The sequence below is a fragment of the Pelobates fuscus genome, chromosome 6, assembly GCF_036172605.1.
Source record: "Pelobates fuscus isolate aPelFus1 chromosome 6, aPelFus1.pri, whole genome shotgun sequence".
In the NCBI taxonomy this organism is placed as follows: domain Eukaryota; kingdom Metazoa; phylum Chordata; class Amphibia; order Anura; family Pelobatidae; genus Pelobates; species Pelobates fuscus.
Window position 1 is genome coordinate 2,942,095 of NC_086322.1, and position 18,997 is coordinate 2,961,091.

General features: G+C 48.2%; 1 protein-coding gene across 1 annotated transcript in view; it reads left to right on the forward strand.

The window, feature by feature from the left end:
- LBX2 (ladybird homeobox 2) overlaps positions 1 to 18,156 on the forward strand; it is a 78,893-nt gene extending 60,737 nt beyond the window's left edge. The window contains exon 3 of the mRNA XM_063459732.1: positions 17,705 to 18,156. Coding sequence (XP_063315802.1) covers positions 17,705 to 18,156 — 452 coding nt within the window. The remainder of the gene's footprint in view (positions 1 to 17,704) is intronic.
- Positions 18,157 to 18,997: the final 841 nt, after the last annotated feature.

Here is an 18,997-nt window from a genome sequence, read left to right on the forward strand (position 1 = left end):
AGCCAGCTAATACCTTTGGTCCACTCTGAAGAGAATTTGGGGAACTAGCCCCACAGATGGGCAAACAAGGGGAACGTAATAGACCCATGGACTGTAATACACACAATGTATCCTATATGTTTGGCGACAGAGCCTCGAATTGCATTACCTCTTGTTATTATGTTGAGTTAAAACGAATATGCACACATGTATCGCATACTATAATACTGATATGTAACACGAATGCTATTTTCCGAAGTTGTATTTTGACATTGTAACGAAGCAACCTTTGTTCATCTTTCAATAAAAAAAGAGATTGACTAAAAAAAAAAAAAAAAAAAAAAAAAATCGATCCTGGGTCAGAATAATCACCTGAAGGATTGATGCATGCTCAGAATAAAATCTTAACAACCAGAATAATAAACTATATAACAGGCAGGTTATAGGAGTAAAGTTATCTCAATCAAACCAATGACCATCAGTGTTGACTTGTTCTCTCATGGGTGTTAAACAATACATAGCTTAATTTGGAACAAACATGTTTCCAACATGCTGTAAAAAAGTAAAAAAAGTAAATAATAATAAAGGTTGGCTAGCACTAGGTATGCAGAGAGACCATAGCAACATATAAACGTCAAAACATCTGTCAGAAACCCTGTATCTCTCAATGTAGCCTTGTCTGAGGTTTTAGAGAAATCGATCAAGCCAATAACCAAAAGAGAGAGGATGGAAAATGGATTAGTGTCTAGAATATTAGTAGTTATGTACAATAGATGGACAAATCTCAAATACGTCAAAGAGTCTACGTACTGTTAGCTATTAATGTACAGACACATGTATAGAAAATAGTAATACATTGAGTTAAATGGATGAGTAGTTTAGGATTAAATTAACGGAGCAAACGAGAACCCCTCGTTGAGACCAAGAGGTTGTAATGTTTTCAGTCTGAAAATCCATCTGGACTCCCTCTGTCTAAGTAGTCGGTCATAGTCACCACGTCTCGGGTGTCTCTTGACCCATTCCAGGCCGCAGAATTTCAAATTGCTAGGATCACCATGCTGATTTTCTATAAGGTGTCGTGAAATGGGTGTCTCAAGGCGATATTTGGGTGATCTCACATGCTCCAAAATTCTCTCTTTAAAGGCTCTGAACGTTTTGCCTACATATTTTTGTCCGCAGGAGCACGAAAGTAGATACACGAGACCCCGTGTATTGCAATTAAAAAAGTTCTTAATTTTAATTGATTGTTGACCTGTGCTATCACTCACTGTTTTGGACTCTTTGGAGATATATTTGCAGGCCGCGCATCTGCCGCAGCCATAGGAGCCACAAGGTGGTTTACCTAGCCAAGTGTCTCTCAGAGGTGGTTTAATGGACAAATGGCTTGGTGCTAGTAAGTCGCGAATATTGCGCCCCCTTCTGGCAGTGATATTGATGCGTGGACCTATAACCTCTTTTAAATGGACATCATCCAGCAAGATTGGCCAGAATCTATCAAGACATTTTCTTACTTCCGACCAGCCTGTATCGTATGTAGCAATCATACGAATGTTGCCTCTATTGTCAGATTCTCTGTTGGTGGGTCGATCACAGAGAAGTTCACTTCTTTCAGTTCCAAGCGCTCTTTTGTATGCCTTTTTAAGGCAGCGGTTTGGATAACCTTTCTCTTTAAAGAAAATACGGAGTTGGCTCGCTTGCACCTTAAAGTCAGATAAGTCGCTGCAATTTCTGCAGAGCCTAAGATATCGGCCAACCGGAATCCCTTCCTTGAGGGGCCTAGGGTGATAACTTCTCCAGTGCAGGAGGGAATTCGTTGCGGTCGGTTTCCTAAAGAGGGTATAGCGGACAGCCCCATCCACTTCAATAGAGATGGTAATGTCCAAGAAAATAATTGTACGTCCCCCAAATTCGGAAGTAAATCTGAGGTTTTCAGTATTCTGATTCAAGCGTCTCACTAAATCTATGAATTCTTGTAGGGTCCCCTGCCATACCAACCGCACATCGTCGATGTAGCGGCCCCACCATAGGATCTTAGGGAGATACTCTTTCAGATCATCGGATGAAAAAATCTGCCATTCCCACCAGCCCAGGTGGAGGTTTGCATATGAGGGGGCACAAGCCGTCCCCATAGCAGTACCTCTCACCTGGTGGTAGAATTTGGTGTTGAACAAGAAGTAGTTATGTGACAGAATAAATGCTAAGAGACGCACTACAAAGGTTGCATGGAGATCATCACGACATTGTCTCTGGTTTAGAAAGAATCTCACATGTTCCAAACCCCTATCATGAGGGATGGACGAATAAAGAGATTCTACATCCAAGCTACAGGTATACATTAGGGGACAGTTTAAGATTAGAAAGTAGATTCAAAGCTTGCTTGGTATCCCTTATATATCATGGTAAAGTCTCGACTAGAGGTCTCAAGATTCTGTCGATATATAAGCTGCCATTCTGGGTCAGGTTGTCAACTCCAGAGACAATGGGGCGACCTGGTGGATCCTGTAGGTTCTTATGGATCTTGGTCAGGCAGTAGAAGGTTGCTATCTTAGGGTGACGATTGAGAATAAATTCGTACTCGTCCCCAGACAGCAACCCTCCACTGCGGCCAAGATCCAAAATGTCTTTATATTGAGTAAGATACTCATTAGTGGGGTCAGATCTCAGGATCCTGTAGGTTTCAGCATCACCAAGGACGCGTTCTGCTATCCCTATATATTGTGTAACGTCTAATACAACCACATTACCCCCATTGTCTGCTGGCTTGATAATAATGCCAGCATCATTCTGAAGGAGTTCCAAAGCCTGTTTCTCTTTCTTATTCAAATTCATATGAGCGTAAAGGTGAGAAGATCTTATGTTGATTTTCTCTATTTCGTTCTTAGCTGCTTCCAGAAATAATTCAATATTTCGGAAGCCAGCAAAGTTCGGTGTATAGCGGCTTTTAGGTTTAAAATTAGTGCGATTAGGTGAGGAGTCAGTATCATTTTCGTCTAATAGAGATGGTAGTGTCGTTAGACATTGGTAGTCTTTTGGTTTAAGACCCAAATCTCTCTCTTTCTTCTTCGTTTCGTATAGAGTGGAACTTGTGTAACGCAAATTTCCGAACAAATAGATTAAGATCCTTAATCCATTCAAACTTATCGAAAGAGGGGGTTGGGACAAAGGAGAGGCCACGTTCAAGAATACTAATTTGATCTGGAAAGAGTGTACATGAGGATAAATTGATAACCTGGGATTTGGGATGAGCAGTTTCGAAAGTTTGGGTACTGTTTAGTATCTTTTTCTCCTTCCTCCCCCTCCTCTCCCCCCTTGGGGTTCGAGTTTGATACCTCGTGCGCTGGCTTGGGAATTCCTCCTGATGGTCCAAAGCTAAAAAATGAACCCCTTTTTTTAGAATACCTTTAGGGTTGGAGTTATTAGTGGAAGTGGAGGGTTGTGTTTGGGAGTCATGTACACTTAATTGACTGCTGGAATCGGTATCGGACGAATCATAGTCTGATGTTAATAAGTTCTCTGAAGTACGTCTTATTCTACGATTAAAAAGTTTGTACACATTCCCAGTTTCATAATCCTGTAGATCCCTTAGGAATTTTTGGTGTTTCCTAGATTTAATTGTGTCTTGGTATTTGTCCAGGTTTAGTTTCAACCTAAATTCCAGGATGGCAAAGTTAGGATCATCCTGGAACTGTTTGATCGTATCTAATTCACCATCCAGGTCCCCATTAACTGTTGTTAATTGTTCCTGTTCAAATTTGCAAATAATTAGCATAAACGTTTTTGAGCAAATGCCCGCTGCTACCTCCTAATCTACAGCCTAATCTACCCCACATCGAATGGGACAATCCCTTTGTGTACAGTTCAATGTTTGGTTGGATAATTTTACTTCTTCGGGACTGCAAATAAAGAGGAACAGGATTGGTTGACAGAGCCTATTATGCTGGAGAAGTGGAACCTGATTGGCTGTTCCCAGGGCTCGAGTCCTGCAGGAACGCGTGGGAACGGCGTTCGTGCACTTTTTCCACAGCAGGAACGCCGTTCCCATTACTAGTCCTGCAGGACCCAGGGCTGGCACAAGTGGCTGGCAGAGCAGGGGGAGCACAAATCCGAATCCCCTGCCTCTGACTGGGGACTCGGATTTTTAAACTCACCTCTCCCCCTGCAGTCAGTGGAGTCGTCCAGCCTCTCCTGATGATGTCAGTAGGAGGGGGCGTGACTTTCTCTGCTCTTCTCACAGGACCGCTGGGGAGCAGAGGAAGCCACGCCCCCTCATCCTGACATCATCAGGAGAGGCCGGCCTACTCCACTGACTGCAGGCTGCAGGTTCCAGATCCTGTCCCACCCCTCCTGGCCCAAGGTAAGCCTCAGGGAGCGGGGAAGGCACTTTAGGTTTTTTTGGTTTTTTTTTATCCCTTTCCTCAGTCCCTGTCCCCCTATTTAAGGCCCTATCCCCCCTCCTCAGTCCCTGCCCCCCTCCTCAGTCCCTGTCCCCCTCCTCAGTCCCTGTCCCCCTCCTCAGTCCCTGTCCCCCTATTTAAGGCCCTGTCCCCCTCCTCAGCCCCTGTCCCCCTCCCCAGTCCCTGTCCCCCTCCTCAGTCCCTGTCCCCCTATTTAAGGCCCTATCCCCCCTCCTCAGTCCCTGCCCCCCTCCTCAGTCCCTGTCCCCCTCCTCAGTCCCTGTCCCCCTCCTCAGTCCCTGTCCCCATATTTAAGGCCCTGTCCCCCTCCTCAGCCCCTGTCCCCCCCCAGTCCCTGTCCCCCTCCTCAGTCCCTGTCCCCCTATTTAAGGCCCTATCCCCCCTCCTCAGTCCCTGCCCCCCTCCTCAGTCCCTGTCCCCCTCCTCAGTCCCTGTCCCCCTCCTCAGTCCCTGTCCCCCTATTTAAGGCCCTGTCCCCCTCCTCAGCCCCTGTCCCCCTCCCCAGTCCCTGTCCCCCTCCTCAGTCCCTGTCCCACTATTTAAGGCCCTGTCCCCCCTCCTCAGTCCCTGTCCCCCTCCTCAGTCCCTGTCCCCCTATTTAAGGCCCTGTCCCCCTCCCCAGTCCCTGTCCCCCTCCTCAGTCCCTGTCCCCCTCCTCAGTCCCTGTCCCCCTCCTCAGTCCCTGTCCCCCTCCCCAGTCCCTGTCCCCCTCCTCAGTCCCTGTCCCCCTCCTCAGTCCCTGTCCCCCTATTTAAGGCCCTGTCCCCCTCCTCAGTCCCTGTCCCCCTATTTAAGGCCCTGTCCCCCTATTTAAGGCCCTGTCCCCCTCCCCAGTCCCTGTCCCCCTCCTCAGTCCCTGTCCCCCCTACTCAGTCCCTGTCCCCCTATTTAAGGCCCTGCCCCCCCTCCTCAGTCCCTGTCCCCCTCCTCAGTCCCTGTCCCCCTCCTCAGTCCCTGTCCCCCTATTTAAGGCCCTGTCCCCCTCCTCAGCCCCTGTCCCCCTCCCCAGTCCCTGTCCCCCTCCTCAGTCCCTGTCCCACTATTTAAGGCCCTGTCCCCCCTCCTCAGTCCCTGTCCCCCTCCTCAGTCCCTGTCCCCCTATTTAAGGCCCTGTCCCCCTCCCCAGTCCCTGTCCCCCTCCCCAGTCCCTGTCCCCTCCTCAGTCCCTGTCCCCCTCCTCAGTCCCTGTCCCCCTCCCCAGTCCCTGTCCCCCTCCTCAGTCCCTGTCCCCCTCCTCAGTCTCTGTCCCCCTATTTAAGGCCCTGTCCCCCTCCTCAGTCCCTGTCCCCCTATTTAAGGCCCTGTCCCCCTATTTAAGGCCCTGTCCCCCCTCCTCAGTCCCTGCCCCCCTCCTCAGTCCCTGTCCCCCTCCTCAGTCCCTGTCCCCCTCCTCAGTCCCTGTCCCCCTATTTAAGGCCCTGTCCCCCTCCTCAGCCCCTGTCCCCCCTCCTCAGTCCCTGTCCCCCTCCTCAGTCCCTGTCCCCCTATTTAAGGCCCTGTCCCCCTCCCCAGTCCCTGTCCCCCTCCTCAGTCCCTGTCCCCCTCCTCAGTCCCTGTCCCCCTCCCCAGTCCCTTTCCCCCTCCTCAGTCCCTGTCCCCCTCCTCAGTCCCTGTCCCACTCCTCAGTCCCTGTCCCCCTATTTAAGGCCCTGTCCCCCTCCTCAGTCCCTGTCCCCCTATTTAAGGCCCTGTCCCCCTATTTAAGGCCCTGTCCCCCTCCCCAGTCCCTGTCCCCCTCCTCAGTCCCTGTCCCCCCTCCTCAGTCCCTGTCCCCCTATTTAAGGCCCTGTCCCCCCTCCTCAGTCCCTGTCCCCCTCCTCAGTCCCTGTCCCCCTCCTCAGTCCCTGTCCCCCTATTTAAGGCCCTGTCCCCCTCCTCAGCCCCTGTCCCCCTCCCCAGTCCCTGTCCCCCTCCTCAGTCCCTGTCCCACTATTTAAGGCCCTGTCCCCCCTCCTCAGTCCCTGTCCCCCTCCCCAGTCCCTGTCCCCTCCTCAGTCCCTGTCCCCCTCCTCAGTCCCTGTCCCCCTCCCCAGTCCCTGTCCCCCTCCTCAGTCCCTGTCCCCCTCCTCAGTCTCTGTCCCCCTATTTAAGGCCCTGTCCCCCTCCTCAGTCCCTGTCCCCCTATTTAAGGCCCTGTCTCCCTATTTAAGGCCCTGTCCCCCTCCCCAGTCCCTGTCCCCCTCCCCAGTCCCTGTCCCCCTCCTCAGTCCCTGTCCCCCTCCCCAGTCCCTGTCCCCCTCCCCAGTCCCTGTCCCCCTCCTCAGTCCCTGTCCCCCTATTTAAGGCCCTGTCCCCCTCCTCAGTCCCTGTCCCCCTCCTCAGTCCCTGTCCCCCTCCTCAGTCCCTGTCCCTCTATTTAAGGCCCTGTCCCCCTCCCCAGTCCCTGTCCCCCTCCCCAGTCCCTGTCCCCCTCCCCAGTCCCTGTCCCCCTCCCCAGTCCCTGTCCCCCTCCCCAGTCCCTGTCCCCCTCCCCAGTCCCTGTCCCCCTCCTCAGTCCCTGTCTCCCTCCTCAGTCCCTGTCCCCCTCCCCAGTCCCTGTCCCCCTCCTCAGTCCCTGTCCCCCTATTTAAGGCCCTGTCCCCCTATTTAAGGCCCTGTCCCCCTCCTCAGTCCCTGTCCCCCTCCTCAGTCCCTGTCCCCCTCCCCAGTCCCTGTCCCCCTCCTCAGTCCCTGTCCCCCTCCTCAGTCCCTGTCCCCCTCCTCAGTCCCTGTCTCCCTCCTCAGTCCCTGCCTCCCTCCTCAGTCCCTGCCTCCCTCCTCAGTCCCTGCCTCCCTCCTCAGTCCCTGCCTCCCTCCTCAGTCCCTGACCCCTCCAAGTCCTTTCCCCTTACTCAGTGTGTGGCGAAACCGAACTCGCCACGTGTCCTTGGAGGGGGCTGCTTGCCCGCCTCTTGCCTTTGGACTATGGACCAGACTTTATGGGAATGTGATACCCCAGATAGCCATACCATGGAGCCTATCTATATAATGAAAGACTATGGGAAAGACTTTAGCTCCATGGCAATTGTACTGTGTGAGTAGGATCTGCGCGCTATTCGGTAGTTTTGTGCGTGCAGATCCCAGCTATCTGGGGATAGGTGAAATGTCTGTGTGTTATGTGTAAATGTGACTTTATGTATTTTAAAGTGTTTTATGTTGTTTTGCAACCATGTGGTTAATGGAGTCTGCCTTTAGTCCTGGGTAATTGGATTACTTCTCCAATTAACTCCAGGGCAGAAGGGAGGAAACCAGGGTGCATTGTGGGGATGTTTTTCTGCCAGCCAGAAAGGAACAAAAGATACTTTTAGTAACTTTTTAACCCCTGGTCGGATTCATGCCATTTTTTAATATGTTGTTCCCCTGAATGGATTGATTGTGGATATGTATTTTTATGTGAATGTGATGTATGGTTTTAAAGTTATGAAAGTTGTGTAAAAGTATATGTTACACTGTATGCATAATGGGATTATGTGTCACACTAAGGGGAGGGGATGTGTGGGAGGTAACATCTATGTCATTGGTTCTTTTATGCCTCCCCCTGGGTGTGGCCTGTATGTGTGAGTTGGAAATAAAAGCCAGGCTGGATGAGCCAGTCCAGAGTTCCTGTTTTACCCTCAAAGTGATGTGTCGTCTCATTATTGGGGGGGAGGATTTATTGCATGCTGTTCCAGTTGACTGCTAGGAGTACAAGCCTATTCGTATGGTTCCTATTCAATGGTCTACAGCATTCATATGCTTGGGAGAATTTAAAAGGTTTCTCGGATTCGGTGATTGTGGTGTCTGCCAGAGTGCTTGGAGTCCTCAGGAAGCACTAGGAGCATCCATTAACGGAGGTACCCAGTCGGGTGCCAGGCGATCCGTTACATTGGTGGCAAGCGGTGGGATGGCGTCCTAGTGCGAGGAGAAGCAGCTCAGAGACACTGGTAACGTTTGGAATTACAAATTGAGGGCAACGCTAGTATCCGTACAGCGCCCCTGGCTACAGCAGGATGGAATCAGCTAGTTTTTGGACAGCGTTCCATGATGAGGAGGAGGAGGCGGCCGCGGACTACAGGGATGCAGACAGAAAGGAAGTCTGGTATGATGCCCTGGAAGACGCCCAGTGGCGGCGAGGTGAGAGTCTCCCCAGTGATGAGCAGCGGCTACAGAAGCGTGTGGCGATGCGCATGTATCTATTGGGAGAGCAGCCCCTGGATGAGTGGGTGACAAGACTAAAGACCCTGGTATGGCGAGAGATCTGGCTAGACAACGCATACCAGGCCCTCTGGTGGCAAAGCATTCGACTTACCCCCTGGACGGCCGAGCACGACTTACCGGAGGGGGATGATTATGATGGCCCGGGTTTATTATGGGATGCCTTGGAGGACGACATTGATCTTGGCAGCACGGAGGGGTCTAGGTTTTGGGACATCTACGACTACCGGATGGGCATGTATGTCTGGGCTGACGAATGCGAGGTGAGCAAAGACATGACCCACCTGGTAACAAGGGAGTGGGAGCTGGAGCAGGACTACCAACACCTGCTCAGCTTCGTGCAGCTCCAACCTACCCGACAAGCAGAACCAGACCTCATAGACTGGTCCTGGAGAGACCCACAGATGGCAGGTGGAGATGGGATCGAGGTCTCTCTACTGGCCCTACAGGGATGCTGGGCAGTCGGCCCAGATCCCCAGCGGCAGGTTACAGTTCAGAGAGAGGAGCTTGTTACACCCTCTTTCCAGCGGCAGCCTAACCCACCAAGGGGAGACCGTAAGCCCCACACCAGCGCAGATGGGACCGTGGTCTCTGCGCCCAAGTTACAGGGAGCTGAAGGAGCCGTCCTCCCTCCCCAGCGGCAGTGTGATTTGTTGGGAATTGGGAGCCCGGTCTCCATTCCCCAGCGGCAGAGTATCCAGCAGGGAATAGAGAGCCCATCCCCCTTTCCCCCACAGCAGGACTCTGTGCTGGGAGGAGAGACAGTCGGTCTCCCTCCGCAGAGAAGGGAAGTATGCATGGGAGAGGAGATTGTTACCACCTCTCCCCAGCGGCGGATCATTAATGTACAGGGAATAGAGAGCCCAGTCTCCATTCCCCAGCGGCAGAGTGTTCTAATGGGAGAGGAGCTGGTTACCACCTCTCCCCAGCGGCAGCTTAATGTAACTCAAGGGGAGACAGTCGGTCTCCAGCAGCAGAGCGGTGTATTTAAAGGGGAGACAGTCTGTCTCCAGCAGCAGAGCTGTGTACCCAGAGGGGAGACGGTCGGTCTCCCCCTCCCACAACCAGGCTCCAATCAGGCTACTTCAGTGGTAGCGCTGGCACCAGGGCAGAGTACCGCTGGTCTCTGCCTACTCAGCAACCCACCAAGGCAGACTACCAGTCCCCCACACAGCCGTGGTGAGGCACCTGGACCTGGACAAAGTTCTCCTCTACCCAGGTGTAGTAACCAGTTATTGTGGGTGGGAGGTACTGCTGTTTGTGCTTCATGGGTGGGTTGCTGGACTAACCAGGGCACGGACCGGCAGGAGGTCAGATACCCTGTTAGTCTGGGGGGTAAAGGGGAGAAGTGTGGCGAAACCGAACTCGCCACGTGTCCTTGGAGGGGGCTGCTTGCCCGCCTCTTGCCTTTGGACTATGGACCAGACTTTATGGGAATGTGATACCCCAGATAGCCATACCATGGAGCCTATCTATATAATGAAAGACTATGGGAAAGACTTTAGCTCCATGGCAATTGTACTGTGTGAGTAGGATCTGCGCGCTATTCGGTAGTTTTGTGCGTGCAGATCCCAGCTATCTGGGGATAGGTGAAATGTCTGTGTGTTATGTGTAAATGTGACTTTATGTATTTTAAAGTGTTTTATGTTGTTTTGCAACCATGTGGTTAATGGAGTCTGCCTTTAGTCCTGGGTAATTGGATTACTTCTCCAATTAACTCCAGGGCAGAAGGGAGGAAACCAGGGTGCATTGTGGGGATGTTTTTCTGCCAGCCAGAAAGGAACAAAAGATACTTTTAGTAACTTTTTAACCCCTGGTCAGATTCATGCCATTTTTTAATATGTTGTTCCCCTGAATGGATTGATTGTGGATATGTATTTTTATGTGAATGTGATGTATGGTTTTAAAGTTATGAAAGTTGTGTAAAAGTATATGTTACACTGTATGCATAATGGGATTATGTGTCACACTAAGGGGAGGGGATGTGTGGGAGGTAACATCTATGTCATTGGTTCTTTTATGCCTCCCCCTGGGTGTGGCCTGTATGTGTGAGTTGGAAATAAAAGCCAGGCTGGATGAGCCAGTCCAGAGTTCCTGTTTTACCCTCAAAGTGATGTGTCGTCTCATTATTGGGGGGGAGGATTTATTGCATGCTGTTCCAGTTGACTGCTAGGAGTACAAGCCTATTCGTATGGTTCCTATTCAATGGTCTACAGCATTCATATGCTTGGGAGAATTTAAAAGGTTTCTCGGATTCGGTGATTGTGGTGTCTGCCAGAGTGCTTGGAGTCCTCAGGAAGCACTAGGAGCATCCATTAACGGAGGTACCCAGTCGGGTGCCAGGCGATCCGTTACACAGTGCCTGTCTCCCTCATAAGTCCCTGCCCCCCTCCTCAAGCCCTGTCTCCCTCCTCAAGTCCTTGGCCCCCTCCTCAGTCCCTGTCCCTTTCATCAGTCTCTGCCCCCCTCCCCAAGCCCTGTCCCCTTACTTAGTCCCTGTCTCCCTCCTCAGTCCCTGTTCCCCTCCTCAGCCCCTGCTCCCTTCATCAGCCCCTGTCCCCCTTCATCAGCCCCTGTCCCCCTTCATCTGCCCCTGTCCCTTTCCTCAGCCCAATGGCCCCTTCCTCAGACCATGCCCCCCCTACCCCCTCCTCCTAAGCTCCTGTCCCTTTTCCACAGCACTGTCACCTTACTTAGCCCCTGTCCCCCTCCTCAGCCCCTGTCCACCTTACTCAGCCCCTGTCCACCTTACTCAGCCCAGTGCTCTTACTCAGCCCCTGCATACGAGCACCAGCCCCTGTCCCCCTCCTCAGTCCCTGCCCCTCTTCCTCAGCCCCTGCCCCTCTTCCTCAGCCCCTGCCCCTCTTCCTCCCCATATGCTCTGCTCTGCCCCTCTTCCTCAGCCCCTGTCCCTCTTCCTCAGCCCCTGTCCATCTTCCTCAGCCCCTGTCCATCTTCCTCAGCCCCTGTCCATCTTCCTCAGCCCCTGTCCATCTTCCTCAGCCCATGTCCATCTTCCTCAGCCCCTGTCCCTCTTCCTCAGCCCCTGTCCCTCTTCCTCAGCCCCTGTCCCTCTTCCTCAGCCCCTGTCCATCTTCCTCAGCCCCTGTCCATCTTCCTCAGCCCCTGTCCATCTTCCTCAGCCCCTGTCCATCTTCCTCAGCCCCTGTCCCTCTTCCTCAGCCCCTGTCCTTCTTCCTCAGCCCCTGTCCTTCTTCCTCAGCCCCTGTCCATCTTCCTCAGCCCCTGTCCATCTTCCTCAGCTCCTGTCCCCCTCCTCAGCCCCATGCCCTTACTCAGCCCCTGCATACAAGCGTATCATTTGTTTGGGGTGAGGGGGAGTGGATCTTGGGTGAGTTCCTGCACTTTTTTACCCAGGACTTGACCCCTGGCTGTTCCTGTTACTCGGAAGAATACACCTGAGACTGTTAATGTTATTATTGGTTATGTTTATCACGTGTTTTTTCTTTGCTGCTGAGGGAAATAAAGAAAGAGTGCACCATAATAGGAGCCTCCGTGTCATTAATAAAATCATGACTTTACGCCATGGTAATAGTAAAATCCTTGAATTTTTGTAGGAGTCAGGATCGTTGTCAAGGCAAATTGTGTAGCAGGTTGTGGCCTCTTATAGCAGGTTAAACTGATATGAGGGGCAGGTGAGAGAACGTTTGCTCAGTCTAGTGGCTAGGGAGGCCACTAGTGGAGAAAACTGGAACATGTTTTAAAGAAATAGAAATAAAAGAAACAACATTCTCTGTCGTCAGGATAGATTCCTGACACCTCTACTCACCCTGGACCCAAGACCAGGATCCAGCTTCCAGTGGGTGAACCTCTCCTACTCCTGAGATTATAGCAGGAACAGCTCTTACAAGAGCTAGTGCTTATAATTCCAGGGAGTATAAGGAGTATAGCAATCCCCAGAATGAATATAGCTGTCCCCTCCACACTTTAGACGAGGCTCTATGGTGAGGGTAAAGAGGAACTGATTTTAATGGTGCCACACTTGGCTTTATATCACAATCCCCATGCAAGGGGTACATCCACATGGACCTTGTGGAGAACTGAGTTACAATATTCACAGACCAATAAGAACAGTATTCCAATACACGACACTCCCACACATAGCATATAATCCCTCCCCTCTGCCTGGGAGATAATTGAGTCAGATACTGTATTAACCCAATTATCTCCAGGCAGAAAAACACACACATTTCTATAAAGTCCCAAATGTATCCCAAAACACTTAATATCCCCACATCCCCTGATAGCCCTGATCTGGGTGACCAAAATATCCCAAAATCACCCAGATCAGTTCAGGGGTTCAGGAATTCTATGGAAGTCATTGATTTGACCTTGCGAGGTCCTTGCGATCGCATAGCCGTCCATAACAGTGCCAGCAGGGGGAGTGCCTGTAATGATAGCAAGTTAGAATAAAGTTTAAAACAGTTTAAAATAAAATATATATGTACATACACATACCCTGTCTAAGTGTTTTTTAATATTAAAATATATATATATTAATATCAAAATACACATAGAATGATATTGATTAAATATATATAATATAAAATAAATAAATATGTAAATACGTTAAACTGTAATAATACAAAATTTATATTTAAAAAAATCTATATGTGTACTTTCGTTCTAACTGTATTTTGATAATATATATATTGATATCAAAATACACGTAGAACCAAATAATATATATATCTATATATAAATAAAAATCATTTTAATCATCTTGATAAAGACCTGTTTGGTTGAAACGTTGATCCACATTGGCAACATTTTGAATACACTATTTTGACTTGGAAATCCATTGAGTGCTCTCATCTTTGTCACATTGTATATACTCAGCGCAGAGCAGCACCTTGGTGTAAGTTTTTTTTTGTTTTTGTTTATTTCTTCAGGATTGATTGCCAGACTTACTATCTTTTTGGTTGTACATGGGGGGTACTGTTTTACTCGGAAGACGTCGCTGAACACAAATATTAGTGTTTCACATCAGTAAAATGTATTACGATGATGATATCGCCAGTGAAAGTGAATTTTTTTGCATTTTTCACACACAAATGGCACTTACACTGACGATATAATTGTTGCGATATGTTTTACTGTTTTGAAACCCTAATATTTGTGTTCAGTAAATCTCCCGAGTATAACGGTACCCCTCATGTACAGCTTTTATGGTGTTTTCAAAAGTTACAGAGTCAGGTATAAGGCTTGTGTTTCAGTTTTTTCACAATCAAATTCGCCAGATTGGTTACATTGCCTTTGAGAGCATATGGTAGCCCAGGAATGAAAATGACCCCCATGATGGCATACTATTTGCAATAGTAGACAACCCAAGTGTTACGGACCGTTTCAGCATAAAAGGGAATAAAATCCGTTTAGGCGATAATCCCCTTTTCACAAAAAGGCACAGCTACTGTAGAACATCAAAACTCCCGAATTGCATATAGGTGAATATATCAAACTCCCGAACTGCATACCAGGGAATAAGATAGCACTCCAAGCTGGAACCTCACGAATAGCTGCTAGCAGACGAACAGGAAAAGCAGACATCAGCTTACACTCCTAGCAGTCAATCTCCAGCAGCATACAGTGAATCCCCCCAAGAACGAGACAAGGCTCCGTGTTGAGGGTCAAGCAGTGGTCTGTTTATTGAGGGCTGCCTGCCCAGTATTTATGCAGGTCTCCCACCTGGTGGACACTCCCCTAGGGGACCAAATGGAAGACTGAAACAGCAGACAGACATGTATCATTTTCGTACACACAGCCACAATACTTTCCCACAATGCATCCTGGTTTCCTCCTCTCTGTCCTGGAGATAATTAATGAAGTAATTCAATTATCTCCCAGGACAAAGGCCAGACTCCATTATGCACGTGGTGACACAGAAACAGACTATCACTTTAAAATACATACGGACACATTTCATACACAAAACACAGACATGTTACATATCCCCAGATAGCTCAGGTCTGGGTGCACATTATTAGGTGAATGGCACCCAGACCACACAAATACATTTTAATTGCCATGGAGCCAAAGTCTTTAATTCCACGAACAGGCTCCATGGCAGGCTATCTGGGTTACTACAGTTCACATAGATTGTGATACAAATTCAAAGTCCCGAATAAGAACCAGGGGGCTGGAGGCTCAGCGGTGCCTGCACGCAAAAGTGTCCGCTTATAGTGCAGGAAAGCCAGGCAGACAAGCGCTGGCTGCCCGGGGAGCTCCAGAACACCGCCATCGTGTGGCGGCTAGGTGTAACCGCGACCACCCAGTAACAATCAATTAAGCTGCGGTTAACCGCAGCTACTGGGTGGTCAATTGCCGGCACACGCTTGTTAACCGCGGCTTCAGGGAGGTCAATAGGAGGCACATGCCAGCTTCTGGGTGGCCCATTTCTGGGTGGCCCATTTCTGGGTGGCTTCCCACGGCTCTGGGGAGGCTGAAAAGAAGCTGATTGTTCGGTAGATAGAATCTACCGAACGGCTGGGCAGAAAGGGAAAAATTTCTGCACAGTAAAATTAACCCTTTAGCTGCCGGTCCATAGTCCAGATGCAGCAGGCGGGCAACCAGGCTCCTCCAATACAATGTGGCGAGATTGGTTTCGTCACACCAAGGTATTGCAAATGGGGTATGTCCAGTCTTTTTAAGCAGCCACTTGGGTTGTCTACTATTACAAATGGTATGCTATCATGGGGGTAATTCTCATTCCTGGGCTGCCATACGGTCTCAAAGGCAACGTAACCAATCTGGCGAATGTCAATATGAAAAAAATTACACATTTTACATGCTATATTTGGCCCTGTAACTTCATAGAACACCATAAAACCTGTACATAGGGGGTACTGTTTTACATGTGAGACATGGCTGAATACAAATATGTGTATTTTATTGCAGTAAAAGCAAACAGTATTATGACATTCACAGTTAGAATGTCATGTAGAACAAAAATATAATATAATTTCTTATTTTTTCCCCATTTGTTTATAGTTTATTCATATTAAATTATGTTTCATAGCTAAATATTTAATGTTAAATGAAAGCCCTGTTTCCCCTGAATAAAATGATATATAATAAGGGGGGGTGCACTTGATATGAAAGAGGTGAATTACGGTTGAACAGACATATAGTCAAATTCCAGGTTTACCATGTCATACCTCTTCTCCATCACTCCATTGACATATCATGCCTCCTCGCCATCACTCCATTACCATACCATCACTCCATTACCATGTCATACCTCCTCTCCATCACTTAAATGCCATATCATGCCTCCTCTCCATCACTCCATTACCATACCTTCTCTCCATCACTCTATTTCTATGTCATACCTCCTCACCCTCACTCCATTACAATGCCTCCTCTCCATCACTCCATTGCCATGTCATACCTCCTCTCCATCACTCCATTGCCATGTCATACATCCTCTCCATCACTCCATTGCCATGTCATACCTCCTCTCCATCACTCCATTGCCATGTCATGCTTCCTCTCAATTCCACTCCATTACCATACCTTCTCTCCATCACTCCATTACCATGTCATACTTTCTTTCCATCACTCCATTTCTATGTCATACCTCCTCTCCATCACTCCATCACCATACCTCCACTTCATCACTCCATTACCACGTCATACCTCCTCTCCATCACTCCATTACCACGTCATACCTCCTCTCCATCACTCCATTACCATACCTTCTCTCCATCACTCCATTGCCATGCCATACCTCCTCTCCATCACTCCATTACCATACCTTCTCTCCATCACTCCATTGCCATGTCATACCTCCTCTTCATCACTCCATTACCATGCCTCCTATCCATCACTCCATTACCATGTCATACCTCCTCTCGATTACTCCATTACCATGTCATACCTCCTCTCCATCACCCCATCAAAATGTCATATCTCATGGTAGTACTCCTTTATTATCAACCAATATGTCTTATTTTCACCTCGCTTTTACCTAACTAGTACAGGCTATAACTTAAGACATAAGTACCTAACCTGCATTTACAAACAAAAAAAATTGTGCCATTCTTGCATGCCATAATACTGTATTCACTGTTTTAGCTTGTGCATGCTGTTGTGGCGATACGAGCTTGTTAATGTTACTCATGCACTGCAAAAATAAAGATTGACAAATGCTTTCTCTATAAAAAAAAAAAAAAATGTCATATCTCCTCTCCATCACTCCATTACCATGATATGCCTCCTCTCCATCACTCCATTACCATTATATGCCTCCTCTCCATCACTCCATTACAATGTCATACCTCTTCTCCATCTCTCCATTACCATGTCATATCTCCTCTCCATCACTCCATTACCATGTCATATCTCCTTTATTTCACTTCATTACCATGGCATACCTCCTCTCCATCACCCCATCACAATGTCATATCTCCTCTCCATCACTCCATTACCATGATATGTCTTCTCTCCATCACTCCATCACCATACTTCCTTTCCATTACCATGTTTTTATGTATTAATCACCCATTTGTCTTGTCCTTGAACCTTTCCTTTCTTGTCTCCCACAATCTCTCTTACTTTTACTCTGTCCTTCCTTTAACAAACATTAATTAACCTTTCCATGAATCCTGTTCCTTTTTGTATCACCTTAATACCCCTTGCTTGCTCCCTTTCTTCAACTATGCATTATGCTATTTTCTTCCTTTGATCACTCTTTCTTCCCTTCTCTCTTTTTCTTTCCTTCCATCACCTTTTCCTAATTTCCATTTCCATCATAATCTTTACTTCCTCCCATCACTGTTGTTCATTAACCGTGTTTCTTTCTGCAATTTCCTCACTTTTCATGCCCATTACCCTCTTTTCTTTCTAACAACACCCTCACTATCCTCTCCATTGCCATGTTTCTCTGTACATCTCTCTCATCCATAGCCCTTACTTCCCTTTCTGTAATGTAATTCCTTTTATCTACATCTTTACTATTCTTAACCCACATTCTTCACCATGTATTTCCACTGCATTACACCAACCACTGCTTCCCTTGATTAAATTTTCCATGGTAATCACCTCATTTCCTACTTACCATTAACCACATGTCCTTTTTTGTACCTTCTCCTGTCCATTTCTTATTACCATATTCCCAGGTCGGGATCCACTCAGTTGCTATGGACACAAACACAGCACCAAGAAACGACGCAAGTCTCGAACAGCTTTCACCAACCACCAAATCTATGAGTTGGAGAAACGATTCCTGTACCAGAAGTACCTCTCACCTGCTGACAGGGATCACATTGCTCAGCAACTGGGCCTTAGCAATTCTCAAGTCATTACATGGTTTCAGAATCGTCGTGCAAAACTCAAAAGAGACATAGAAGAAATGAAGGCAGATGTTGAATCACTAAAGAAGCTGCCACCACATGCCCTTGAGAAACTGACATCATTGCCTGAGGTGGAGGTGATGGAGGAGGAGGATGCTGTGGTGAGAGGATATTCCCCTATTTCACAGTGCATCTACCTTCAATCACCTCACTGTTCATCCATTGAGCACACAGTTGATGAATTCTCAGATAATGTGGAGATTGAGGTGGATGACTAGAGACTGAAAGGAAAATGGACAGGTTGTAGGGGAAAGGGTCTAGTGCTCGTTTGGTCTTAGTCAAGATGCAGGTTATTGACTGAGTGAGATATTCAGCTGATCTGATGGCAGGTAACTGAACAGCAATGGCCACTGAACCATCTCTGACACCAACACATATTCTAGGTGAAGAGAACAAGGCAGGATTCTAAGCAAAGGGGGATATTCAAAGACCTCTGTCTGTATTTAACATCAGGTTCGTAATTAATAGGCACTAATCAATCATGAACAGGGGTAAATGATTATTCATTATTATTTACTGAACAAAACATTCAGTGGCCATTTCCTATCACTGCACCCAGCCAGCAACATGTCAGTACTCCATGGACATGTCCTATCACTGTATCCAACCAATAATGTGTCACTTACTCAATGTACATCTTCTATCCCTGCATCCAACCAACAATGTATCAATACTCCATGGACATCCCCTATCACTGCATCCAACCAACAATGTGTCAAAGCTCGATGAACATCTTCTATCCCTGTATCCAACCAATAATGTGTCAAAACTCCATTGACATCCCCTATCACTGCATCTAACCAACAATGTGTCAATTACTGTATGGATATCTCCTATCACTGCATCCTTCCAACAATATGTCAGTTATTCCTTGGATATCTCCTATCACTGCATCCAACAAGCAATCTGTCAATACTCAATGGACATCTCCTAACACTTAATCCAACCAACAATGTGTCAATACTCCATGGACATCTTCAATCACTGCATCCAAACCACAATGTGGCAGTTACTGCATGGACATCGCCTATCATGGCATCCAACCAACAATGTGGCAGT